The sequence below is a fragment of the Pristiophorus japonicus genome, chromosome 2, assembly GCF_044704955.1.
Source record: "Pristiophorus japonicus isolate sPriJap1 chromosome 2, sPriJap1.hap1, whole genome shotgun sequence".
Classification (NCBI taxonomy): domain Eukaryota; kingdom Metazoa; phylum Chordata; class Chondrichthyes; family Pristiophoridae; genus Pristiophorus; species Pristiophorus japonicus.
Window position 1 is genome coordinate 373,997,604 of NC_091978.1, and position 24,714 is coordinate 374,022,317.

Genomic DNA, 24,714 nt, shown 5'->3' on the forward strand with positions numbered 1-24,714 from the left:
GGCGTTTCTGCGGCCGCAGACGTGACTCCAGGATGGTATGTTGCCTCCCTGGTGCCAGAGTGAAGGGTGTCACCGAGCGGCTGCAAGACATTCTGGGGGGTGAGGGTGAACAGCCAGAGATCATGGTCCAGATCGGGACCAATGACAGGTAGAAAGAGGTCCTACAGGCAGAGTAGGGGAGCTAGGCGAGAGATTAAAAAGCAGAACCTCAAAGGTAGTAATCTCTGGGTTACTCCCGGTGCCACGTTCTGGTGAGTACAGAAACAGGAGGATCAAGAAGATGAATGCCTGGCTGGAGAGATGGTGCAGGAGGGAGGGCTTTAGATTCCTGAGGCATTGGGATCGCTTCTGAGGGAGGTGGGACCTGTACAAGCCGGACGGGTTGCACCTCAACAGAGCCGGAACCAATATCCTCGCGGAGGGGTTTGCCAGTGCTGTTGGGTTGAAACTAGCTCAGCAGGGGGATGGGAACCTGAGAATAGATTCTGTGGGGGGAGAGAAGCTTATTGTTACAGGTCATATCCAGTTACAGTCATGTATAGCATGGCAAGATACAGTTATATACAATAATGTGAGATACAAGTACCTTTGTTTAAAAAGGGAGAAAGGGATAGACCGAGTAATTACAGGCCAGTCAGCCTAACCTCGGTGGTGGGAAAATTATTGGAAAAAGTTCTGAGGGACAGGATAAATCTTCCTTTAGAAAGACACGGATTAATCAAGGACAGTCAGCATGGATTTGTTCAGGGAAGGTCGTGTCTGACTAAATTGATTGAATTTTTCAAGGAGGTAACCAGGAGGGTCGATGAGGGCAGTGTGTATGATGTAGTGTATGTGGATTTTAGCAAAGCTTTTGATAAGGTCCCACATGGTAGACTGGTCACGAAAGTAAAAGCCATGGGATCCAGGGCAAAGTGGCAAGTTGGATCCAAAATTGGCTCAGGGCAGGAAGCAAAGGGTAATGGTTGATGGGTGTTTTGTGACTGGAAGGCTGTTTCCAGTGGGGTTCCACAGGGCTCAGTACTAGGTCCCTTGCTTTTTGTGGTAAACATCAATATTTTAGACTTGAATAAAGGGGGTATGATTAAGAAGTTTGCAGATGATACTAAAATTGACTGTGTGGTTCATAATGAAGAAAGCTGCGGACTGCAGGAAGCTATCAATGTACTGGTCAGGTGGGCAGAACAGTGGCAAATGGAATTCAATCCGGAAAAGTGTGAGGTATTGCATTTGGGGAGGTCTAACAAGGAAAGGGAATACACATTAAATGGTAGGATACTGAGAAGTGTAGAGGAACAGAGGGACCTGGGAGTGCAGGTCCACAGATCCCTGAAGGTAGCAGGACAGGTAGATAAGGTGGTTAAGAAGATATACGGAATACTTGCCTTTATTAGCCGAGGCATAGAATATAAGAGCAGGGAGGTTATGCATGAACTGTATAAAACACTGGTTAGACCACAGCTGGAGTAATGCGTGCAGTTCTGGTCACCACATTACAGGAAAGATGTGATTGCACTGGAGAGGGTACAGAGGAGATTTACAAGAATGTTGCCTGGACTGGAGAATTTTAGCGATGAGGAAAGATTGGATCGGCTGGGTCTGCTTTCTTTGGAACAGAGGAGGCTGAGGGGAGACCTGATTGAGGTGTATAAAATTATGAGGGGCCTGAATAGAGTGGATAGGAAGTACCTGTTTCCCTTAGCAGAGGGGTCAACAACCAGGGGCATAGATTTAAAGTAATTTGGAGAGGCATAGAGGGGATTTGAGGGGAGATTTCTTCACCCAGAGGGTGGTGGGGGTCTGGAACTCACTGCCTGAAAGAGTGGTAGAGGCAGAAACCCTCACCATCTTTAAAAAGTACTTGGATGTGCACTTGAAGTGCCGTAACCTACAGGGCTATGGACCGAGAGCTGGAAAGTGGGATTAGGCTGGATAGCTCTTTGTCGGTCGGCGCGGACACAATGGGCCGGAATCGCCTCTGTCATGTTTGTAACCTCACATAACTGTAACCTTTATATAACAACACTGTACACTGTATACACCTGAGAAATGCACACATTGACCACAGGGGGTGAACTTGTGGGAGACACTCCTCACCTGGTCATCCAGGTATATAAAGGGAGGTCCCACACAGGGTCATCACTTCTTGGTCCTGTGAATAAAGGTACAGGTCACAGAGTGACCTTGTCTGCAGTATGTGCCTCGTGTTGATTTGCTGTAGTGTGTAAGGACACAATATTTGGCGACGAGAAATGGGAATCAACAACTCAAGAGAATGGCCACCGGTAGCACGGAGGAACGGTACTGTGTTGGTGAGGACTGGGACGATTTCGTTGAGAGGCTCCAGCAGAGCTTTGTCAAGAAGGACTGGCTGGGAGCGGCAGCGGCTGACAAGCGAAGGGCGCATCTACTGACCAGCTGTGGACCTAAGATGTACGCGCTGATGAAAGACCTGCTCGCACCCGAGAAGCCGGCGGGCAAAACCTTCGAAAAACTCAGCAAACTGATCGGTAAGCACCTCAAACCGGCGAGTAGTATACACCTGGCCCGACACCGATTCTATACACATCAATGTCGGGAAGGGCAGAGCATACCGGACTTCGTTGCGGACCTTCGGCGCTTGGCCAGCCTCTGCAAGTTCACAGATGGCTGCAGGGGGCAGATGTTACGGGATTTCTTCATTGAGGGCATTGGTCATGCCGGGATTTTTAGGAAGCTAATTGAGACCAAGTTCTTGACCTTGGAAGCAGCAGCGTTGATGGCTCAAACCTTCATGGTGGGGGAGGAGGAAACCAAGATCATATACGCGCGCAACTCTGCTCCCAACGTGGCGATGGAGCAGGGAATTAACATGGTAAACGCGACTCAGAACCCCGCAGGCAGGCAAGGGCAATTCGTCACCACCCAAGCAGCAACAGACTCCAGGGTGGGTTCTCAACAGAGACAACGGCAGGTCGAATGGACATTTACATCATCACAGTGGACATTTACATCATCACAGTGGACAATACGTCCCGGGATGGGACCATTGACACCCACAAATAGAGTGGTCAAGAGTAATCAAAGAGACAATCAGAGAGGAATGCCTGGTAACAGCTCTTTTGTTCACAACAATCTCAGCTCATGCTGGAGGTGTGGGGGCAAACATGCTGCGAAGACCTGCCGGTTTCAACAATTCATCGGCAGAAATTGTAACTTGAGTGGACATTTAGCCAGGATGTGCAGGAAGCCCGCAGCGAGGCTGGTTTACGAAGTGGATGAACCACAAGAGGGGTCTGTAAGGCAGGGGTATGCCTGGGACACAGCAATGGACGTTGAAGTTCAGCAGGTCCAGGTGGCAAACATCCACAGCTCATACACAAAAACGCCACCTATGATGATGAGAGTACTGTCAAACAGCATCCCGGTACGCCTGGAGCTGGACAAAGGAGCCAGCCAGTCACTTATGAGTGTCCAACAATTCGAGAAACTGTGGCCACTCAGAGCTAGCAGACCCAAACTAGAACGCCTTGACACACAATTACTGACGTACACCAAAGAGATCATCCCAGTGCTAGGCAGTGCAATGTTGGTGGTCACACATAATGGATCTCAGAACCGGCTGCCACTCTGGATTGTCCCGGCAAATGTCCCGCGCTTTTGGGGAGGAGCTGGCTAGCCGAGATGAACTGGAAATGGGGGGATGCGCACGCCATTTCATCTGTGGAGCGAAGTTCATGCTCACAGGTCCTACCAAAGTTCGAGTCATTATTTCAACCTGGTGTCGGAACTTTCAAAGGCACCAAAGTAGTGATACACATCACCCCGGACGCCACACCAGTGCACCACAAAGCCAGAGCTGTGCCGTATGTGATGCGGGAGAAAACTGAGAGTGAGTTGGACAGGTTGCTAAGAGAGGGCATAATTTTGCCTGTTGAATTCAGTGACTGGGCAAGCCCCATCGCCCCTGTTCTAAAAACGGATGGCTCGGTCAGGATCTGTGGCGACTACAAGGCTACCATCAACCAAGTGTCCCTTCAGCACTAATATCCGCTTCCGAGAGCGGAGGATCTTTTTGCCACGCTGGCAGGCGGCAAGCTGTTCACCAAGTTGGACCTCACTTCGGCCTACATGACCCAGGAACTGGCTGAAGAATCCAAGCTACTGACCACCATCACCACGCACAAGGGGCTGTTTGTCTACAACAGGTGTCTGTTTGGCATTCGTTCAGCAGCCGCTATCTTTCAGAGGAACATGGAAAGTCTGCTCAAATCCATCCCTGGAACAATCGTATTCCAGGACGATATCCTCATCACGGGTCGAGACACCGAGGAACACCTCCACAACCTGGAGGAGGTGCTACGTCGACTGGACCGGGTAGGCCCTCGACTAAAGAAGTCCAAGTGTGTGTTTTTGGCCCCAGAGGCCGAGTTTTTGGGCAGGAGGGTTGCCGCAGACGGGATTCAGCCCACCGAATCCAAAACGGAGGTGCTCCGTCACGCGCCCAGGCCCGGCAACACATCAGAGTTGCGTTTATTTCTGGGACTATTGAACTATTTCGGGAACTTTCTACCAAACTTAAGTACATTGCTGGAGCCGCTACACGTGCTCCTGCGTAAGGGTTGCGATTGGTTTTGGGGGGACTGTCAGGAACGGGCTTTCAATCGGGCGCGGAACCTACTTTGTTCTAATAAGTTATCGACCCTGTACGGCCCTTGTAAGAAATTGGTTTTGATATGCGATGCATCATCCTATGGGGTTGGGTGCGTGTTGCAGCAGAGTAATGATGAGGGCCAACTCCAACCTGTGGCTTATGCCTCCAGGTCACTCTCCCAAGCAGAAAGGGGGTATGGGATGGTTGAAAAGGAAGCACTCGCGTGTGTCTACGGGGTGAAAAAGATGCACCAGTACCTTTTTGGCAGAAGGTTCGAGTTAGAAACGGACCACAAGCCGTTAACATCCCTGTTGTCCGACAGCAAAGCTGTCAATGCCAATGCATCAGCTCGCATACAGCGATGGGCTCTCACGCTGGCTACACCATACGGCACCGGCCAGGCACCGAAAATTGCGCTGACGCGCTCAGCAGGCTTCCACTGGCCACCACTAAGGGGGCAGCGGAGCAAAGCGCGGAGATGGTCATGGCTGTCGATGCCTTTGACAGCGCAGGCTTCCCCATCACAGCCCACCAGATCAAAATCTGGACAAACAGAGATCCCCTCCTACCTCTGATTAAGAAATGTGTCCTGACTGGGGATTGGGCATGCACTGAAGAGGTCAGACCGTTTCACAGACGGATGGATGAACTCTCCATCCAAGCTGCCTGCCTACTATGAGGCAGCCGGGTAATCATGCCCCAGAGGGGTAGAAGCATTCATCAGGGAACTCCACAGCGAGCACCCAGCCATCGTGCTTATGAGGGCCATTGCCCGGTCACATGTATGGTGGCCGGGAATTGATTCAGACCTGGAACACTGTGTTCGCAGGTGCACGACGTGTGCCCAGCTGGGTAATGCCCCCAGGGAGGCCCCACTCAGCCCGTGGCCCTGGCCCACCAAGCCATGGTCACGTATTCACATAGACTACGCGGGCCCGTTCATGGGAAAAATGTTCCTCATTGTTGCTGATGTGTACTCGAAATGGATCGAGTGCATCATTTTGAATTCGTGCACGACATTCACCACAGTAGAGAGTCTGCGTGTGGTCTTCGCGACCCACGGCTTGCCGGACATCCTGGTTAGCGACAACGGCCCATGCTTCACTAGCTATGAATTCCGGGAGTTCATGTCGGGTAATGGCATCAAACATATCAGGACAGCGCCTTTCAAGCCGGCCTCCAATGGCCAGGCGGAATGTGCGGTTCAAATCATAAAGCAAGGCATGCTCCGGATTCAAGGACCCTCCCTTCAATACCATCTATCACGCCTCCTGCTGGCCTACAGGTCCCGACCGCACACGCTCACGGGAGTCCCGCCAGCGGAGCTACTCATGAAACGTACACTAAAAACTCGGCTGTCCCTCATTCATCCAGTCTTGTCAGACATTGTTGAGGGCAAGCGCCAGTCCCAAAATGAGTGCCACACCCGTAACTCAAAGGGGAGATGGATAGAAATCGATGACTCTGTATTTGTTCTTAATCACACTGTGGGGCCCAAGTGGCTCGAGGGTACTGTAATTGGTAAAGAGGGGAATAGGGTCATAGTGGTCAGACTTAACAATGGGCAGATATGCCGCAAGCATCTGGACCAAGTAAAAAAAAGGTTCAGCATGGACACTGAGGAACCTGAGGAAGATCATGAGATGCCGCCCACAGTGAACGAGCAACAAGAACCATCAGCAGCATGCACAGTCCCTGCGGCCAGCCCGGACAGGCCGGAATCACCACAGGTGACAAAGACGCATGCCAAGGCTCAACAACCAGAGCCCCAACTGCGGCGCTCCACGAGAGAACGTCGACCGTCTGAAAGACTCAATCTTTGACCCAAAGACGTTGGGGGGAGGTGATGTCATGTTTGTAACCTCACATAACTGTAACCTTTATGTAACAACACTGTACACTGTATACACCTGAGAAATGCACACCTTGACCACAGGGGGTGAACTTGTGGGAGACACTCCTCACCTGGTCATCCAGGTATATAAAGAGAGGTCCCACGCAGGGTCAGGACTCCTTGGTCCTGGGAATAAAGGTACAGGTCACAGAGTGACCTTGTCCCCAGTATGTGCCTCGTGTTGATTTGCTGTAGTGTGTAAGGACACAACAGCCTCCTTCCATGCTGTAAATTTATTTGATTCTCTGATTCTATGATTGTAAGGGTCAGTAACCAGAGAACACAGAGTTAAGATAATTGGCAAAAAAAACAGTGGGGATGAGAATTGTTTTACGCAGTGAGTTATTATGATCTGGAACGCACTGCCTGAAAAGAGGCAGAAGCAGATTCAATACTAACTTTCAAAGGGAATTGGATAGATACTTGAAAAAGAAAACAGTTGCAGTGATATTGGGAAAAAGTAGGGGAGTGGGACTAATTTGTAGCTCTTTCAGAGAGCTGGCACAGACACGATGGGCTGAATGGTCTCCTGTGCTGTATGTTTCTATGATGGGTGGTTGGGTTCACAGTCTACAATGTAAAATTGTCTACCTGTCGTTGGTTAAAGCACGTGTGTCCCGATTCACGGTGTGTTGGAATGCATCCACTGGGAATCTACACTACTGACCCTGCCAGAGTGAGGATCCCTAAGCTGCATATCACTAGCCGCTACCCAACGGGCTCTTGGCTTTCCAAAAGGAACTGGTGAAGGCAGGGAGGCAGGAGAAGTAGGGAATGTCAGCAGCTCCAGCCAAGATCAAACATTTCAGCCCTTGTGTGGTTACACACCTCTAACTGTGCAGCCTGCCACACAAACAGCAAGGATACAGCAGACAATGTAGGTCAGTGCGCACAGGGGTGAGGGGCGAGTTAGGACACAGACACTAGAGTTTTGGGTGAACTCAAGTTTACGGAGGGTAGAATGCGGGGGGCATTGGAATAGTTGAGTCTGGAGGTAACAAGGGCAGGGATGGGGGTTTCAGCAGCAGGTGAGCTGAGGCAGGGGTGGAAACGGGCGACGTTACGGAGGGGGAGGTGGGTGGTGTTGGGGATGGAGCGATGAGGGATCAGAGGCTCAGCTCAGGGCCAAATAGGACACTGAGGGTTCAAACGGTTTGGTTCAGCTTGAGGCTGTGATTGGGGAGGGGGATTAATTTCTGTGGTGCATGTAGGTAAATAGGGGGTGTGCTCGCCATCATTTCCCAGCAAGCTTGTTAGTGAAGCTTGTTTGAGTTGCTTACATGATACTGGGGTGAGGTTTGTAAATGTCACGGTTGATAGGGTAATAGGGAAGTGACATCCGAATTGCAAGTGTCACATAACATCACAAGAGTGGTGCAAAATGACAAAAGAATATAGGTAATTATGCGTCTTACTGTATTTAAAAACAATAATTAATTGTTACCATGCAGGTGCCACCCTGATAAGCAGCAAAGGCAGCAAGGTGTCCATGTCACAGTTATCAGACAAAACAAACTTTAAAAGTTTAAAAAAGGAATCCCTTGATTTAAGATAAAAATACAAAAACAAGTGTTACCCAGAGGCTCTGGTCGAGAAATTGAGATTGTTTCCGTCCAATTTATGGGCGCTACGAGTGCCCTTAAAGCTCCAAAATGGCGTCCACAGCGCGCACGCACACTTTGGGATGAATCGCAGCAGACGCCATATTGCTGAGGATGTTCGTGCGCCAGTGAATGACCGCCAGAAGTATGCAAAGCATGGCATGGGCACGGGCAGCAGCAGGCTGGGAGGACTGGTTGACAGGCAACAGCAAGGGCACTGGCGGAATGGCAGGGGTGGGAGGAGGACCTATGCTGTCTTCCAGGTTCATACTCCACGGAGCCCCTGCCACCCTCCTGGGGCATCGCCTTGGCTGTCCATCGTAATCTGTTGGAGGACATTGTAATCCACACACCTTGCATATGGCAGCAGTCTGGGCTTTCATTGCCTGCACCTGCTCCAGCCACAATGCACCTCTCCTTTAAGACGTGCCCTCTAGCTGTAAGAGGTGCTAGCCACTCACGATATTGGCCCCTGCTGATGTGTCCAGCCAATGAACAGCATGGTTTGTGCTGACTGGACGCTGCAATCAATGGGCGCGGATCAATCACACATCGCGATCCCCACGCCCGTTGTCATGTTTAGTCCCCTCCATGCAGTGACGCCTGCAGGAATGGTGGACACCTAATCCCAGTAAACTCTGTTTGGAACAAGGGGCTAGACATTGGCTGGGATCGTGCCCCTTGTGAGGGGCGCCAAAGGGTTTGTAACCATGAGCACCGGCACATTGTGGGGATCGCGATTTGTGCAATGCCCCCGGTATCCACACAGCGGCAACATTCGGTTTACGCTGCACCCGAAGCACCCACGAGTGACCCCGCCAGAGAAAGCCTGGCGTGCAGAGCTGTCCGGGGCACTACGGGAAGGAACAAGTGCGTGACACAAGTGCGATTGATATATTTTTTGCAATTTTAATTTTATTTGGGGTGAGTAATGTATAGGGAATATTTTTTGTGTTTTGTTCTGATTTTTTTTTTGTAGGCGGCCTCTCTCCGGACGCTCCAAGGCCGATTCTTTAGCACGGGATATTCAGTTACTCACCCGGCCTAGGGCCCCAAGAGTGTGGAACGCCTCCCTTAGCGCTCCGCCCCACTCTCAGGGCGCAAACACTGAATTTTTTGGCTGCCGTTGCAAACCATTTCCTGGCGCTAAATTTAGCGACCGACCGACATTAGCATCTTAAAAAACCCTCAACCGAATTGCCAGCCCTTATTCTTATCTTTGAACTCCTCAGATGCCAACTCCCGTGAAGCAGAACTGGAGTGGAGAGAGAAAGCTAAAAAAGAGTTGGAGGATTGGTACACCCAACAGGAGGAGCACCTCGAAGAAATGAAAACCAGTAACAGGTAGTCACAGGTTGCCAAGAGCTCAGTGTTGTGGTGAATAGAAGATTAAAGCCATTGTAGGGAGAACTGTGCACGTCCCTGTCGCAAAAGCACCTAAACTACCTTCCCGTTTGTGTGATAATTATGTGCAACTTTTCTTGAACAATGTAAAACCAATTGTATTCTGAAACCCGCGGTTTAAAAAAAAAATTCAGCAAGGAGGAGGCCATTCAGCCCCTTGAGCCTGTTCCGCCATTCAATTAGACCATGGCTGATCTGTACCTTAACTCCATTTCCCCGCCTTGGTTCCGTAACCCTTAATACCCTTACCGAACAAAAATCTGTCAATCTCAGTTTTAACATTTTCAATTGACCCCCTCCCCCAGCCTCAGCAGCTTTTTGGGGAAGAGAGTTCCAGATTTGCACAAGTCTTTGTAACTGCAGCTATATTACATTGTTCATTGAAAGATAAACTCAGCCAAATTTCACATACAGTAAATCGCAACTAATTGCCTTGAGGCTGGTTCTGCAATCTGTCTCCCCCAGCACGCAGCGGCACTGATCAAAGGAGGCAGTGTACCAGGAGTGAGACGGATTTCACCTCTCCCTTTCTCCTGTGTCAGTTCCTAAAACTAATACATGCTTCAAATAATGTCAAAATGGATGGATCCAATTTTAATCAGAATTGCATATATGTATATTAACTTTAGAGATCCTTTTAATTTTCCTTTTATATATTCATGGTTGCAAGTCTCTCACCCTATGCCCTTCGATTTGTTTGACCAGCTCCTTGCCTTCCTGTTAGACAGGTTTGGGTGATGAGGAAAGTGGATTCCTTAACCAAACTTCTGAGTCGGTAATATTTGAAAATGCTACTCGTTTCCTTCAGGCCCGAGTTACCAGAGGAGAAACATTCTGGATAAACCATGCTCCACTTTATTGCTGACGGTATCATTCATTCACTTGTGAATCAGAATTTTCCTAAAAGTGCAATTTACTCGAGCCAAATTCGCAGCAGTTGGCAATTCTGATTTCCTCTGGGATGCCAACATGTCTGCCCTGCCCCTTCATTACATCAACCTCTCCAACACCTGAAAATGACTCACCCTGCAGCATCACACTTCCACAGATGGCAACAGCTGATCTGAATGTTTCTGGCCCACATCCAACTGGTGCACCCATCGCCACTCCCCTCCCAGAACAGAGGGGCATTTGTGGAAACATGGACTCAGGCAATGAAGTCAGGTTATCTGCTTAACATTTGCATTCAGTTTTCTTTTTTAATTTCTTTTTTTCCCCCAGAGAGACTGGGAGCCCGAGGCTGTGACTCACTGTTTCCTCAGGCTATGGATTCAGGAACTGCTCCTACGTCTCTGTTTTAGTTCATTGCATAACTGGATTCTGAGCTCCTCATTTCCTAACGCATGTTCAGGAAAAGCTCCACCGTGCCAGCTATTACTTGCGGCCGCATCACTTCCTGTAAAATTATAGGTATTGACGCAGTAGTTTAACTAAGTGGGATGTCTCTGGACTTCAACAGCAGAGCTACCTCAGTAAATATGCTGCTGTTTTAATCAATCTGCCTTCTACACAGGCTGCTGCTCCATCGGGGGAGATTCAGAGACCCAGCTCTGTGCTGGGAATTTCCCCAGGGCCTCACCTGCTCTTCTGTTGTATCTTCAGCGGAACACCGTTTATGTTCTTAAAGGGGTTTTGCCCTGAACTTCAGCCGATGTTACGGCGACGGAGCTGGAGTGGCTGTGGGAAAATTCCTGCCGAGGGTCTTTAGCTGAAAGTAGAAGCTGTTTTGTTGCCATGCTGGTCATTGTCCTTGAGGTACTCGTCTTATAAACCCACCGAAAAAGGACAAGGAAAGACCAACAGGCCCATCAATCAGACATGGGCCCAACCCTTCCCAACATCCTCCCCCCCCAAACAACACCCCCACCCCCCACACCGACATCCCCCTCAAACACCCCCCCAACCCCCCCCAAAGCAACACCCCCCCAACTCCCCAACACCCTCCCCCCCACAACGCCCCCTACACCCTCCTCCTCAACACCCTCCCCCCGCAACAACACCCCACACCCCCAACAACATCCCCACCCCTCACACAAACACCCCCACCCCCCTAAACACTCCACGCTACACCCTCCCTCCCAACAACACCCTTCCCCCTCAACCCCAACACCTCCACCCCCCAACAACACCTTCCACAACACTCCACACCCCCCACACCAACACCTCCCCCAAACACCCCACCCAACAACACCCTCCAAACCCCCAAACAGCCCACTGCCCCCACAACACCCACCCCCCAACACAACACCCCCCCACACCCTCCCCCAAAACCCCAACCCTGCCACAACACCCCACCTCCCCAACACAACACCCCCTCCCCTCCCCCTCCTCTCCCCTTCCCCCTTCCCCGCCTCCAACACCCTCCCCCTCCCCCTCAACCCTACCCTCCCCTCCCCCCCCAACACCCCTCCCCCCCCCCCCGCACTCCCATCTTCTGGGAGAGGCTAAGGAAACTTGCGGCCAATTCAGGATAGTCTCCGTAAGGTTTGTTCTGACTGTGCTGGAGCAGAACTCCCGGCCAGCCACTGACCAGGAACATAAACACACGGGGTGGATAATCCAGCCTGACAGCAGCCACGGTAATCAGAGCAGCAGTGCGCCACTCCGAGGGAAGGGTTGGCACCGAGGGAGAGATTAAGACGAACCTCGGGTGCATGTGTGAGAAGGCTCGGCAGAGAGGAACATTAACCACTTCAGCTGGTGAGACTTCCATTGCTCCAAATGGCGACATAAGTGAGAAGATTCCCAGGGTGTCCTGGGAATCCCCCAAGCCGTACGCCCCTGAAGTAAACCCACAATCCACTGCAATTTATGGCAGATGTTAAATGACGTGGAAGCCCAGTGGAACCGGAACCCGCCCTAAATTCCAGTCCCCCTACCTGGGAGAGTGTGGGGGGTGATATTCCCACGTTCCCCCTGCCTGGGGGCGATATTCCCACGTTCCCCCTGCCTGAAGGTGATATTCCCACGTTCCCCCTGCCTGGGGGCGATATTCCCATGATCCCCCTGCCTGAGGGTGATATTCCCACATTCCCCCTGCCTGGGGGCGATATTCCCATGATCCCCCTGCCTGGGGGCGATATTCCCATGATCCCCCTGCCTGGGGGCGATATTCCCACGTTCCCCTTGCCTGGGGGCGATATTCCCACGTTCCCCCTGCCTGAGGATGATATTCCCACGTTCCCCCTGCCTGGGGGCGATATTCCCACGTTCCCCCTGCCTGAAGGTGATATTCCCACGTTCCCCCTGCCTGGGGGCGATATTCCCACGTTCCCCCTGCCTGGGGGCGATATTCCCACGATCCCCCTGCCTGGGGGCGATATTCCCACGTTCCCCCTGCCTGGGGGCGATATTCCCACGATCCCCCTGCCTGGGGGTGATATTCCCACGTTCCCCCTGCCTGGGGGCGATATTCTCACGTTCCCCCTGCCTGGGGGCGATATTCGATATTCCCACGTTCCCCCTGCCTGGGGGCGATATTCCCATGATCCCCCTGCCTGGGGGTAATATTCCCACGTTCCCCCTGCCTGGGGGCGATATTCCCACGTTCCCCCTGCCTGGGGGCGATATTCCCACGTTCCCCCTGCCTGGGGGCGATATTCCCATGATCCCCCTGCCTGGGGGTAATATTCCCACGTTCCCCCTGCCTGGGGGCGATATTCCCATGATCCCCCTGCCTGGGGGTAATATTCCCACGTTCCCCCTGCCTGGGGGCGATATTCCCATGATCCCCCTGCCTGGGGGTAATATTCCCACATTCCCCCCTGCCTGGGGGCGATATTCCCACGTCACCCTCGCCAGCCCCAGGAATGTCGGGCCCTGTGAGTAACTAGGCATGTGTTTCGTCCTGTCTATTTGTGTAGCATCTTACTCTTGTTTTATCACATTCTGTCTCGCTGCCTGCTGCCGCCCCATGGACTACGCAACCAACCTCGTGATCTTCCTAGGATTCTGGATGACGCTTTCTACAAACAGCCCTTTGCCGATGTGATTGGCTATGTGTATGTTGCCTTATTAATAATTCCCTCTTTCTATTCTTACCATTCAAACAATTCCTTAGGATAATTATTTGCCCTTGTTTTGTACACTTTCTCCACATTCTACTTTTGTTTTTTAAATCACCATTTTAGTGCTGTGTAAGGAGTGACTAAATTGTGCTCAGGCTAATATTCAGCTTTGCCAACTGAGTTGCAATATTTCCAAGTATTGGTTCAAATATATAGCTGAGGGACTGAACAAAAGGTGTTGGCCTGGGTTCAGTGTTAGAACTCAAGCCCGAGTCTCCTTTCCTCACTCCCTTACTTCCCTTCTTTCGTTTCTGAAGAAATTAGGGCAGGTGATCAAAATCTTTGTCAAAGAGGTCGGTTTTAAGGAGCATCTTAAAGGAGGAAAGAGGTAGAGAGGCGGAGAGGTTTAGGGAGGGAGTTCCAGAGCTTGGGGCCCAGGCAGCTGAAGGCACGGCCACCGATGGTGGAGCGATTATAATCAGGGATGCTCAGGAGGACAGAATTAGAGGAGCGCAGACATCTCGGGGGGTTGTGGGGCTGGAGGAGATTACAGAGATAGGGAGGGGCGAGGGCCATGGAGGGATTTGTAAACAAGGATGAGAATTTTGAAATCGAAGCATTGGGATAAGGGGTTATGGGGAGCGGGCAGGGAAGTGGAGCTGGGTCCATGATCAGATCAGCCATGATCTTATTGAATGGCGGAGCAGACTCGAGGGGCCGAATGGCCAACTCCTGCTCCTAATTCTTATGTTTCCCCCTCCTTTCTTTCTTTCATCTTTCCTACCCTTCCTCCCTCCTTTCCTTCCCTTCTTTCGTTTTCTCCTCCTTTCTTTCCTAGCCTTCCTCTTGCTCTCTCAGGAGAATTCCCAATTTAGATGTTGAAGGAAAGTTGGGAATGATTGACACCTGAAACAGAAAATGATGTAAATGCAAAGTCAGTCAGTCAGTACCTGAACGGGAAAGCAGACTGGCTATAAAGGTGGTGCTGGGACAGCAGTGACCTACACCTGTGGCCCATAAGGCAAGGGCCGCTCAGTTAGATATTCTGGTGGAGTTTGCATTGGGATTGCCGCTGGGGTTAGGGCAGGAATATCTGCCCTTACAGCGCTGTCAATTTCTTCGCTCTCAAAAAGAGGTTGGGGCACAATGACCCCTTAGAAGGTGGGGGTTACAGACCTAGAGCTGGAAAGTGGGATTAGGATGGATAGGCTCTTGTTGGCCGGTGCGGACACGATGGGCTGAAATGGCCTCCTTCCGTGCTGTAAATTTCTATGATTCTATGATCAGCAAACTGGACCCCTAAAAATCCCACAAACTGATAAGCCAGGCTTACAATTGTCAGTGATAACATACCCCGAGTAGATTTGATTTGTAAGCTCAGATATCAGCAAATCTCTGACACTGGAATGGGGAAAAGTTAACTTTATGTTACTCCGACAGTAGAGGCATGCGAGATGTATCGTCATTGCTTAAAGATAAACTGCTTTAGATAATGAGTTATTGCTGTTAATGTTTGAAGTGTAACAATTAAGAGGTTACAGAGTAGATTTTGATTCTGTGCGATAATGTAAATCGGGATCAACTGCCCGCTTCACATCAGTCCCTGTTTTTATTGCCAATGAAGTCAGAGCAAATAATGATCAGTTTTACACTGTCGCAGAAAGTCAAGATCTGCCCCAATATCTTGTCATCGGACACAGAATGTTCCTGTGAGTGCAGCTAATGTCGTTTCCAATGTCCGATTGTGTAACTCTTTGTTTCTTTCTTTCCAACGTGCTGTGAAGAACGGACATAAAGCAGCACTGCTACAACCTACAACAGTTAAGTGAACTATTCTGCCTTGCTACAATCTGTCTAGGGGTCATTTAGCAGAGGCAAGGCTATCCACACAACGCTTCGTTAAACAGGAACACAGGGCACATAATCCACCTTCTAGTCTCTAAGCTGCGTTCCTGTCTTGCGAGGCAGAATGGGGCAGAAGAACATAATGGTCCAGAAATGGTGGTCTCGCTGTGTGCGCACAGACCTGGCAAGGCCTGGAAAGCGCCGTTTTGTGGTGCGCCATGCGCACATGCTGAAAACCAGCTTTTCCCATGTGTTAAGATTTCTTCCAACAGATTCTGCACATCCCCGGGAGAAGGACATCGTGCGGGAGAGATCGGGTTATTTGCCCAACTCATGCCCAGCGAATGTCCTTCAAACTCTTACAGGCATATATTCTACTTTTACCAGCGTAACACTTTTAAAACATCTAAAAATTAAATTTAAACACTCATTTTTATATTAAAAACCCTGTATATTAAGTTAAGTTTATTTTTAAGCCTATTAAAACACATCAAAAAAAATTACAAAAAAATAAATTTTTTCTAAAACATTTAATTACATTTAATTTCAATTAATTTTGAGGTGTTTTATTATTTATGATGCTGTGTTTGGGTGTTTTAGGGGTTTTCTCATTGATTGCAATGGGAGCCCGTGCAAACCGAGAATTCTGCACAATGATTGGTGGTCCAGGCCCACATGACTCCAGCATGTATGTAGGTACCTGAAAGATATCTCCCCGTACGCTGCGCAGCGGATCTCGGCCTCCGACCGGGATCCTACCTTCCTCCAGGACCACCAGGTACTTTTGTAGATATTTTTGGGGTCGGAGGCGTTCGTGCGCAGGCAATTTCCCCCCCATGAACATAAGGAGTCGGCCATTTGTCCCTCGAGTCTGCTTCGCCATTCAATAAGATCATGGCTGATCTGATCTTGGCCTCAACTCCATCATCATCACCATCATAGGCAGTCCCTCGAAATCGAGGGAGACTTGCTTCCACTCTAAAAGTGAGTTCTCAGGTGACTGTACAGTCCAATATGGGAATTACAGGTGGGACAGACAGAGGTTGAGGAAAGGGGAGGGTGGGACTGGTTTGCCGCACGCTCCTTCCGCTGCCTGCGCTTGGTTACTGCATGCTCTCGGTGACGAGACTCGAGGTGCTCAGCGCCCTCCCGGATGCTCTTCCTCCACTTAGGGCGGTCTTTGGCCAGGGACTCCCAGGTGTCGGTGGGGATGTTGCACTTTATCAGGGAGGCTTTGAGGGTGTCTTTGAAACGTTTCCTCTGCCCACCTGAGGCTCACTTGCCGTGTAGGAGTTCCGAGTAGAGCGCTTGCTTTGGGAGTCTCGTGTCGGGCAGGCGGACGATGTGGCCGCCCAGCGGAGCTGGTCGAGTGTGGTCAGTGCTTCGATGCTGGGGATGTTGGCCTGAGTGAGGACACTGATATTGGTGTGTCTGCCCTCCCAGGGGATTTGCAGGATCTTGCGGAGGCAGCACTGGTGGTATTTCTCCAGCGCTTTGAGGTGTCTGCTGTATATAATCCATGTCTCTGAGCCACACAGGAGGGCGGGTATCACTACTGCCCTGTAGACCATAAGCCAGATTTGAGATCCTGGTCTTCAAACACTCTTCCTCAGGCGACCGAAGGCTGCGCTGGCGCACTGCACTTGAGGTGGTGTTGGACCTCGTCACTGATGTCTGCCCTTGCTGATAATAGGCTCCCGAGGTATGGAAAACAGCATTATCAATATAGTCCCAAAACAGCGACGATAACAGAAACAATGCCGCAGAAAAATCAATGCTGGGGCACTCAAAGACCAAGTTAAGAAAGTCCTAATCAGCCAGCGCCTCACTGCCAACCTGGCAACCCTCGATGACCCCGAGATGCAGAATGCCCACAGCACCTGGTCTGCCCTCAAGGCCTCCATAACCAGTGCCTGTGAAGAGAACTCGGTCACTCAACCAGGAAACACCAGGACTGGTTTGACGAGAATGGCCAGGAGATCCAGGAACTAATAAGCCGCGAGCACAAGGCATTTCTGAACCTAAAGCAACAACCCAATTCGGAAGCAGCAAAGCAGCTCTACAGACGGCTGAAGGCCGAGGTCCAACAAAAAACCCGCGACCTAAAGAAGTTGGTGGGTGGAGAAAGCACAGGAGATACAGCAGTTGGCCGACAACCACGACATACGAGGATTCTTCAGTGCAGTCAAGTCATTCTGCGGCCCAACCACCCAAGGCACCACCCTACTGCTGGCCAAGAATGGAGAGGCACTCATTAAGGACACCGAGGCAGTCAGGGCCCGCTGGAAGGAACACTTTAAAGATCTCCTCAACCAAGACTCTGTCTTCGACGCGAGTGTTCTCGACTCCATCCCGCAGCATGCTACCCGCCACCATCTCAGCAAAACTCCAGCCCTGCACGAGGTAGAAAAGGCCATCAGTCAGCTCCAAGAACAACAAGGCAACGGGAGCAGATGGAATCCCCGCCGAAGCGCTAAAGCATGGCGGCGAAGCACTATTGGCATGAATGCATGACCGCATCTCTCTTATCTGGAAGGAGGAGAGCATGCCAGGAGATCTAAGGTGCCGTAATCAAGACCATCTTCAAAAAGGGGGACAAGTCCACCTGCTGAGGGCCACTGGGAAAGTCATCGCTAGAATCCTTCTCAGCCGTCTTCTGATGCTGAAGGTGGTTGGGTCTAGGTCTGTAGCCTCCATTTTAACCCAGCTCACTCAGCAGGTTCAGCTCCATGTTTGGGGGCCCCCGCAATACTAACTCACCAGTCTTTGTCTATATGTCAGGCCCCCAGCCCAGAGAAGTGGGCATGTTTGTAAGATGTGAAGTCACGCTCTGATGCAGTAATATCCACCCGGTGGAACATGCCGGAGGCTTTGCCCAGTTCCAGAGCCACCAGCAGAATGTGTGGGATTGGTCTCAGCTCCTGAAGCAGTGTGGAAAGGGGCCTCTCATCTGCAGCTCACTGGATCACAGGATCCACCCCTGTGTGGCTTGCCAGGAGAGGTTCCAGCTCCCAGCTCACTACTTCTGCATTTTTATGCTATTTACATCCCTTACTGAGCTTCTGCTACTCATTATGGGTTCCATTCCAGCTTCTCCATTCTGGGTGCAGCATGACTTAGGCGAGCAGCTGCCTCACTGGGACCTGCAGCAGGTGACACACTCTCACATTACAGGGAGACCTGCATTAGGAGGGAGGAGGGGGGAGGAAGAAGAGCTGGAGGAGGAAGGACGAGGAAGGAGGAGGAGGAAGAGCAGGAGCAGGATGAGGAAGAGGTGTTGAAGGAGGAGGAGGAGAAAAGTAGGAGGATAAAGAGGAGGACGAGGAAGAGTCATGCTCAGAGGAAGACCAGGAGGAAAGACACTGACAGGGAGCCTCGGTCTCTGATCTTGAAAATGGAAAGGAGCTCGCTCAGCCTCTCTCTGACAGGACATAGACCTCCTCAATTCTGGACAAAGTTTTACACTGGTTAGTAGAACAAATTAATCATCGAATTGTTCATCTAGATGAAAGTGGACCGATGTGTAGGTGCATTGTGTGGAAGCAAGTCATCCTCGACCCCAGGGACTGCCTATGATGATGATGGCATTCCTTGAATACAATGTTTGTCAGTGTTTACAAAAGTGTTGCTGTGGCTTTCCTTTGCTGCAGGCGGTCTGGACTGAAAGGAGTGGGAATTCTTTGGTGGAAAAGATGGACTTTATGACATCGTCACTCATCTTCCCCCTCCAGCCTCCAAAAGTGCGGAGCCCAGAATTGGACGCAATACTCCAGTTGGGACCAAACCAGTGTTTTATAAAAGTTTACCATAACTTCTTTACTTTTGTACTCTATGTCTCTGTTTATAAAGCCAAGGACCACACATTCCTTTTTAACACCCTTCTCAACGTTCCTGCCTTCAAAGACTTGTGTGCGTACACCCACTTTAAAATTGCACCATTTCGGTTATATTGCCTCTCCTTATTCTTCCGGCCAAAATGAATCACTTCACACTTCTCTGTGTTAAATTTCATCTGCCAAGTGTCTGCCCGTTTCACCAGCCTGTCAATGCCCTCCTGAAGTCTGTTATTATCCTCCTCACTGTTTACTACATTTCCGTGTCTCCTGCAAACTTTGAAATGATGCCCTGTTTCCCAAGTCCAGGACATTAATATATATGAAAAGAGCAGTAGCCCTAATACTGACCCTGGGGAACACCACAATTTACTTTGCCCCAATCTGACAAACAACCTTTCACCATTACCCTCTGCATAGTGTCCCTCTGCCAATTCCATACCATGCTCCTGCTGTCACTAACTACATGGGCTGGCATTTTGCTAACACATCGATGATGTGGCACATTATCAAACGCCTTTGGAACATCAGCCGCATGACTTTTATCTACGCTTTACATTATTTCATTAGCTTATTTAACAAATCCATGCTGGCTTTCATTTATTAACCCATACTTTTCCAAGTGACTGTTCATTTTGTTCAGGATTATTCTCTCTCAAAGTTGCAGCATCCTCTTCTGTAATGAAGACAGATGTAAAGAATTCATTCAGGACCTCAGCCCATGCCCCCTGCCGCCACAGGATGATCTTCTTCTTGGTCTCTAATTGGCCCCACCCTCCTCTGACTGGACGTTTACTATTTATATCTTTATAAAAGACTCCCTCCTTGCCCCTATTATTTTGTTTTCCGTTCCCCCCTGTACTTTCTGTAGTCTCAGTGTCAGCCGTGGCTCAGAGGTCAGCACTCTCACCTCTGAGTCAGCAGATTGTGGGTTCCAGTCCACATAACTCCAGGCTGACACTCCAGTGCAGTACTGAGGGAGGCCCGCACTGTCAGAGGGGCAGTACTGAGGGAGCGCCACACTGTCAGAGGGGCAGTACCGAGGGAGGCCCACACTGTCGGAGGGGCAGTACTGAGGGAGCGCCGCACTGTCAGAGGGGCAGTACTGAGGGAGCACCGCACTGTCAGAGGGGCAGTACTGAGGGAGGCCCACACTGTCGGAGGGGCAGTACTGAGGGAGCGCCGCACTGTCGGAGGGGCAGTACTGAGGGAGCGCCGCACTGTCGGAGGGGCAGTACTGAGGGAGCGCCGCACTGTCGGAGGGGCAGTACTGAGGGAGCGCCGCACTGTCGGAGGGGCAGTGCTGAGGGAGTGCCGCACTGTCGGAGGGGCAGTACTGAGGGAGCGCCGCACTGTCGGAGGGGCAGTGCTGAGGGAGTGCCGCACTGTCGGAGGGGCAGTGCTGAGGGAGTGCTGCACTGTCGGAGGGGCAGTACTGAGGGACGCCGCACTGTCGGATTTAAATAAATCACTTTCAAAGTCAATATAAAATTCTATCATATCATGGTCACTCTTCCCTAAAGGTCCCTTTGCTACAAGGTTAGTAATTAACCCTTATTGCACAATACTCGATCTAAAATAGCCTGTCCCCTAGTTGGTTCCTCAACATATTGATCCAGAAAACCATCATGTATACATTCCATGAATTCGAACTCCACAATATTACTGTAAATTTGGCTTGCCCAGTCATTTGTAGATTAAAGCCCCCCCCATGTTTCTTAGCCCCACCCAAACTGATTCTACTTTATTGATTTTCTGAGCTAAGATCCTTCTCTCTCCTGTCGTTATCCCATCCTTTATCAGGGATACCCCTCCTCCTTTTCCATTTTGCTTATCTCTTCTAAAAGGAGCGCAGCTATCTTGGGTGGTTGTGGGGTTGGAGGAGATTACAGAAACATAGAAAATAGGTGCAGGAGTAGGCCATTCGGCCCTTTGAGCCTGCACCACCATTCAATATGATCATGGCTGATCATTCACCTCAGTACCCCTTTCATGCTTTCTCTCCATATCCCTTGACCCCTTTAGCCATGAGGGCCATATCTCACTCCCTTTTGAATATATCCAATGAACTGGCATCAACAACTTTCTGTGGTAGAGAATTCCACAGGTTCACAATTCTCTGGGTGAAGAAGTTTCTCCTCATCTCCGTCCTAAATGGCTTACCCCTTATCCTTAGACTGTGACCCCTGGTTCTGGACTTCCCCAACATCGGGAACATTCTTCCTGCATCCAACCTGTCCAATCCTGTCAGAATTTTATTCTTCTAAATTCCATTGAATATAAGCCTAGTCGATCCAGTCTTTCTTCATATATCAGTCCTGCCATCCCGGGAATCAGTCTGGTGAACCTTCGCTGCACTCCCTCAATAGCAAGAATGTCCTTCCTCAGGTTAGGAGACCAAAACTGTACACAATACTCCAGGTGTGGCCTCACCAAGGCCCTGTACAACTGCAGTAAGACCTCCCTGCTCCTATACTCAAATCCCCTCGCAATGAAGGCCAACATACCATTTGCCTTCTTCATCGCCTGCTGTACCTGCATGCCAACCTTCAATGACTGATGTACCATGACACCCAGGTTTCGTTGCACCTCCCCTTTTCCTAATCTGTCACCATTCAGATAATAGTCTGTCTCTCTGTTTTTACCACCAAAGTGGATTACCTCACATTTATCCACATTATACTTCATCTGCCATGCATTTGCCCACTCACCTAACCTGTCCAATCACCCCCTGTTGCCTCTTAGCAACCTCCTCACAGCTCACACTGCCACCCAGCTTAGTGTCATCTGCAAACTTGGAGATATTACATTCAATTCCTTTGTTTAAATCATTAATGTATATTGTAAATAGCTGGAGTCCCAGCACTGAACCTTGCGGTACCCCACTAATCACTGCCTGCCATTCTGAAAAGGACCCGTTTATTCCTACTCTCTGCTTCCTGTCTGCCAACCAGTTCTCTATCCATATCAGTACATTACCCCCAATACCATGTGCTTTAATTTTGCACACTAATCTCTTATGTGGGACCTTGTCAAAAGCCTTTTGAACGTCTAAATACACCACATCCACTGGTTCTCCCTTGTCCACTCTACTAGTTACATCCTCAAAAAAGATTTGTCAAGCATGATTTCCCTTTCATAAATCCATGCTGACTTGGACCAATCCTGTCATTGCTTTCCAAATGCGCTGCTTTTACATCTTTAATAATTGATTCCAACATTTTTCCCACTACTGATGTCAGGTTGACCGGTCTATAATTCCCTGTTTTTTCTCTCCCTCCTTTTTTAAAAAGTGGTGTTACATTAGCTAGCCTCCAGTCCATAGGAACTGATCCAGAGTCTATAGAATGTTGGAAAATGACCACCAATGCATCCACTATTTCTAGGGCCACTTCCTTAAGTACTCTGGGAAGCAGACTATCAGTCCCTGGGAATTTATCGGCCTTCAATCCCATCAATTTCCCTAACACTATTTCTGACTAATAAGGATATCCTTCAGTTCCTCCTTCTCACTAGACCCTCATTCCCCTAGTATTTCCGGAAGGTTATTTGTGTCTTCCTTAGTGATGACAGAACCAATGTATTTGTTCAGTTGGTCTGCCATTTCTTTGTTCCCCATTATGACTTCACCTGATTCTGACTGTAAGGGACCTACATTTGTCTTCACTAATCTTTTTCTCTTCACGTATCTGTAGAAGCATTTGCAGTCAGTTTTTATGTTCCCTGCAAGCTTACTCTCATATTCTATTTTCCCCCTCCTAATGAAACCCTTTGTCCTCTTCTGCTGAATTCTAAATTTCTCCCAGTCCTCAGGTTTGCTGCTTTTTTTGGCCAATTTATATGCCTCTTCCTTGGATTTAACACTATCCTTAATTTCCCTTGTTAGCCACACAGAGGAGGGATTTTAAACAAGGATGGGAATTTTGAAATTGAATATTTGGTTCCCAACTGTGGTCACTTAGCAACCACGTCTCTGCAATTGCTATTAGATCAAACATACTAATTTCTATCTGCGCTATTAATTCATCTATTTTGTTGGAGGAATGTTTGTTGGAATTGCTGCTGTGTACATTTAGTATAAATCTGCACACGTTATTTAAATAGTTTCATATAAACTAGAATTTTAAAAGCAGACAGTGGTAAAACTGCTTTTTGTTAATAGCATGTGAAATCGTTTGTAGAATCCTATTGTGGGTTTGATTTCAGTGCAGCAATATAAGATGGAACAAAACGGGAATTCAATGGTTGTCATTTCACATCCTGCTTTAGGGCTGCTGAGCTCCCAGATGTGAGTGAAGACCAGGAGCTTGGCTCGGGCTCAGAGTGGGAACGTGTGTTACACCTGTGTGACCTGAACTCCAAGACCAGCAAACCATCCAAAGATGTATCGCGCATGCGATCGGTTCTTGTCTCACTCAGCCAGTTGCCGGTGGTGCTGAAGTGAACACACAGCAACCAGGCTCGTGTTTCTAATACCAATCAGCGGTTTCAATCTCAAAGAAATATTCCGTGTAAATCCTCCGTTGTGTGGGATGGATTGCTACTGTTGAAATATACTGCTTGTGATTCTTTACGCCTTCCGATTAAAACATAGTGGAAGAGGAGTGTGTCTAGGAAATATGGATTCAGTGAAGCATTTGCTGTTTGCTTTGTGTGCTGTGTAGATGTGTTTTTATGGGTGTTTTTTTGCCGGGTCTCTGTACAAGGTGTTCCATGTATTCCAATACTGTAAATATGGGTAGAACTCAATTATAAACCCTTCGGCAAATAAAATTTATCATCAAGTTCATAACCGAGTGAGGTGTTTTATTACTTGTAAAAGCCTTTAAACATTACCGAACCAGAGTGTTCGCATTCTTGCTTCCCAGTCGGAAGGGTGTGGGTTCGATGCTGACTCCAGGATCCCAGCACAGAATCTGGATTCTTGCTTCACGGGGGGGAGCTGCTTGGTCAGTGGTCGCTGTTGTTCTGATCTCTGAGTGTTTGGGGGCAGCCCGGATAATAAAGGACAACATAAGGATAGTAGAGAGAAAGGATCTTGACTGGGAAGGTTAGGAAGGAGAATCAGTATGAGTGGAGATAAGGGATAACAAGGGGCAGAAAACACCATTGGGAGTAGCATAAGAACATAAGAAATAGGAGCAGGAGTCGGCCGTACGGCCCCTCGAGCCTGCTCCGCCATTCAATAAGATCATGGCTGATCTGATCATGGACTCAGCTCCACTTCCCCGCCCGCTCTCCATAACCCCTTATTGTTTAATAAGCTGTCTATTTCTGTCTTAAATGTATTCAATGTCCCAGCTTCCACAGCTCTCTGAGGCAGCGAATTCCACAGATTTACAACCCTCTGAGAGAAGAAATTTCTCCTCATCTCAGTTTTAAATGGGCGGCCCCTTATTCTAAGACCATGCCCCCTATTTCTAGTCTCCCCCATCAGTGGAAACATCCTCTCTGCATCCACCTTGTCAAGCTCCCTCATAATCTTATACGTTTCGAT

General features: G+C 49.5%; 1 protein-coding gene across 1 annotated transcript in view; it reads left to right on the forward strand.

Annotated features, from left to right (window-relative positions):
• The window catches only part of LOC139235120 (clathrin light chain A-like), a 93,932-nt gene extending 69,923 nt beyond the window's left edge, over positions 1–24,009 (forward strand). The window contains exons 5-8 of the mRNA XM_070866316.1: positions 9,361–9,472; positions 13,480–13,533; positions 15,324–15,359; positions 23,487–24,009. Of these exons, the coding sequence (XP_070722417.1) occupies positions 9,361–9,472; positions 13,480–13,533; positions 15,324–15,359; positions 23,487–23,661 (377 nt within the window). The 3' untranslated portion in view covers positions 23,662–24,009. The remainder of the gene's footprint in view (positions 1–9,360; positions 9,473–13,479; positions 13,534–15,323; positions 15,360–23,486) is intronic.
• Positions 24,010–24,714: the final 705 nt, after the last annotated feature.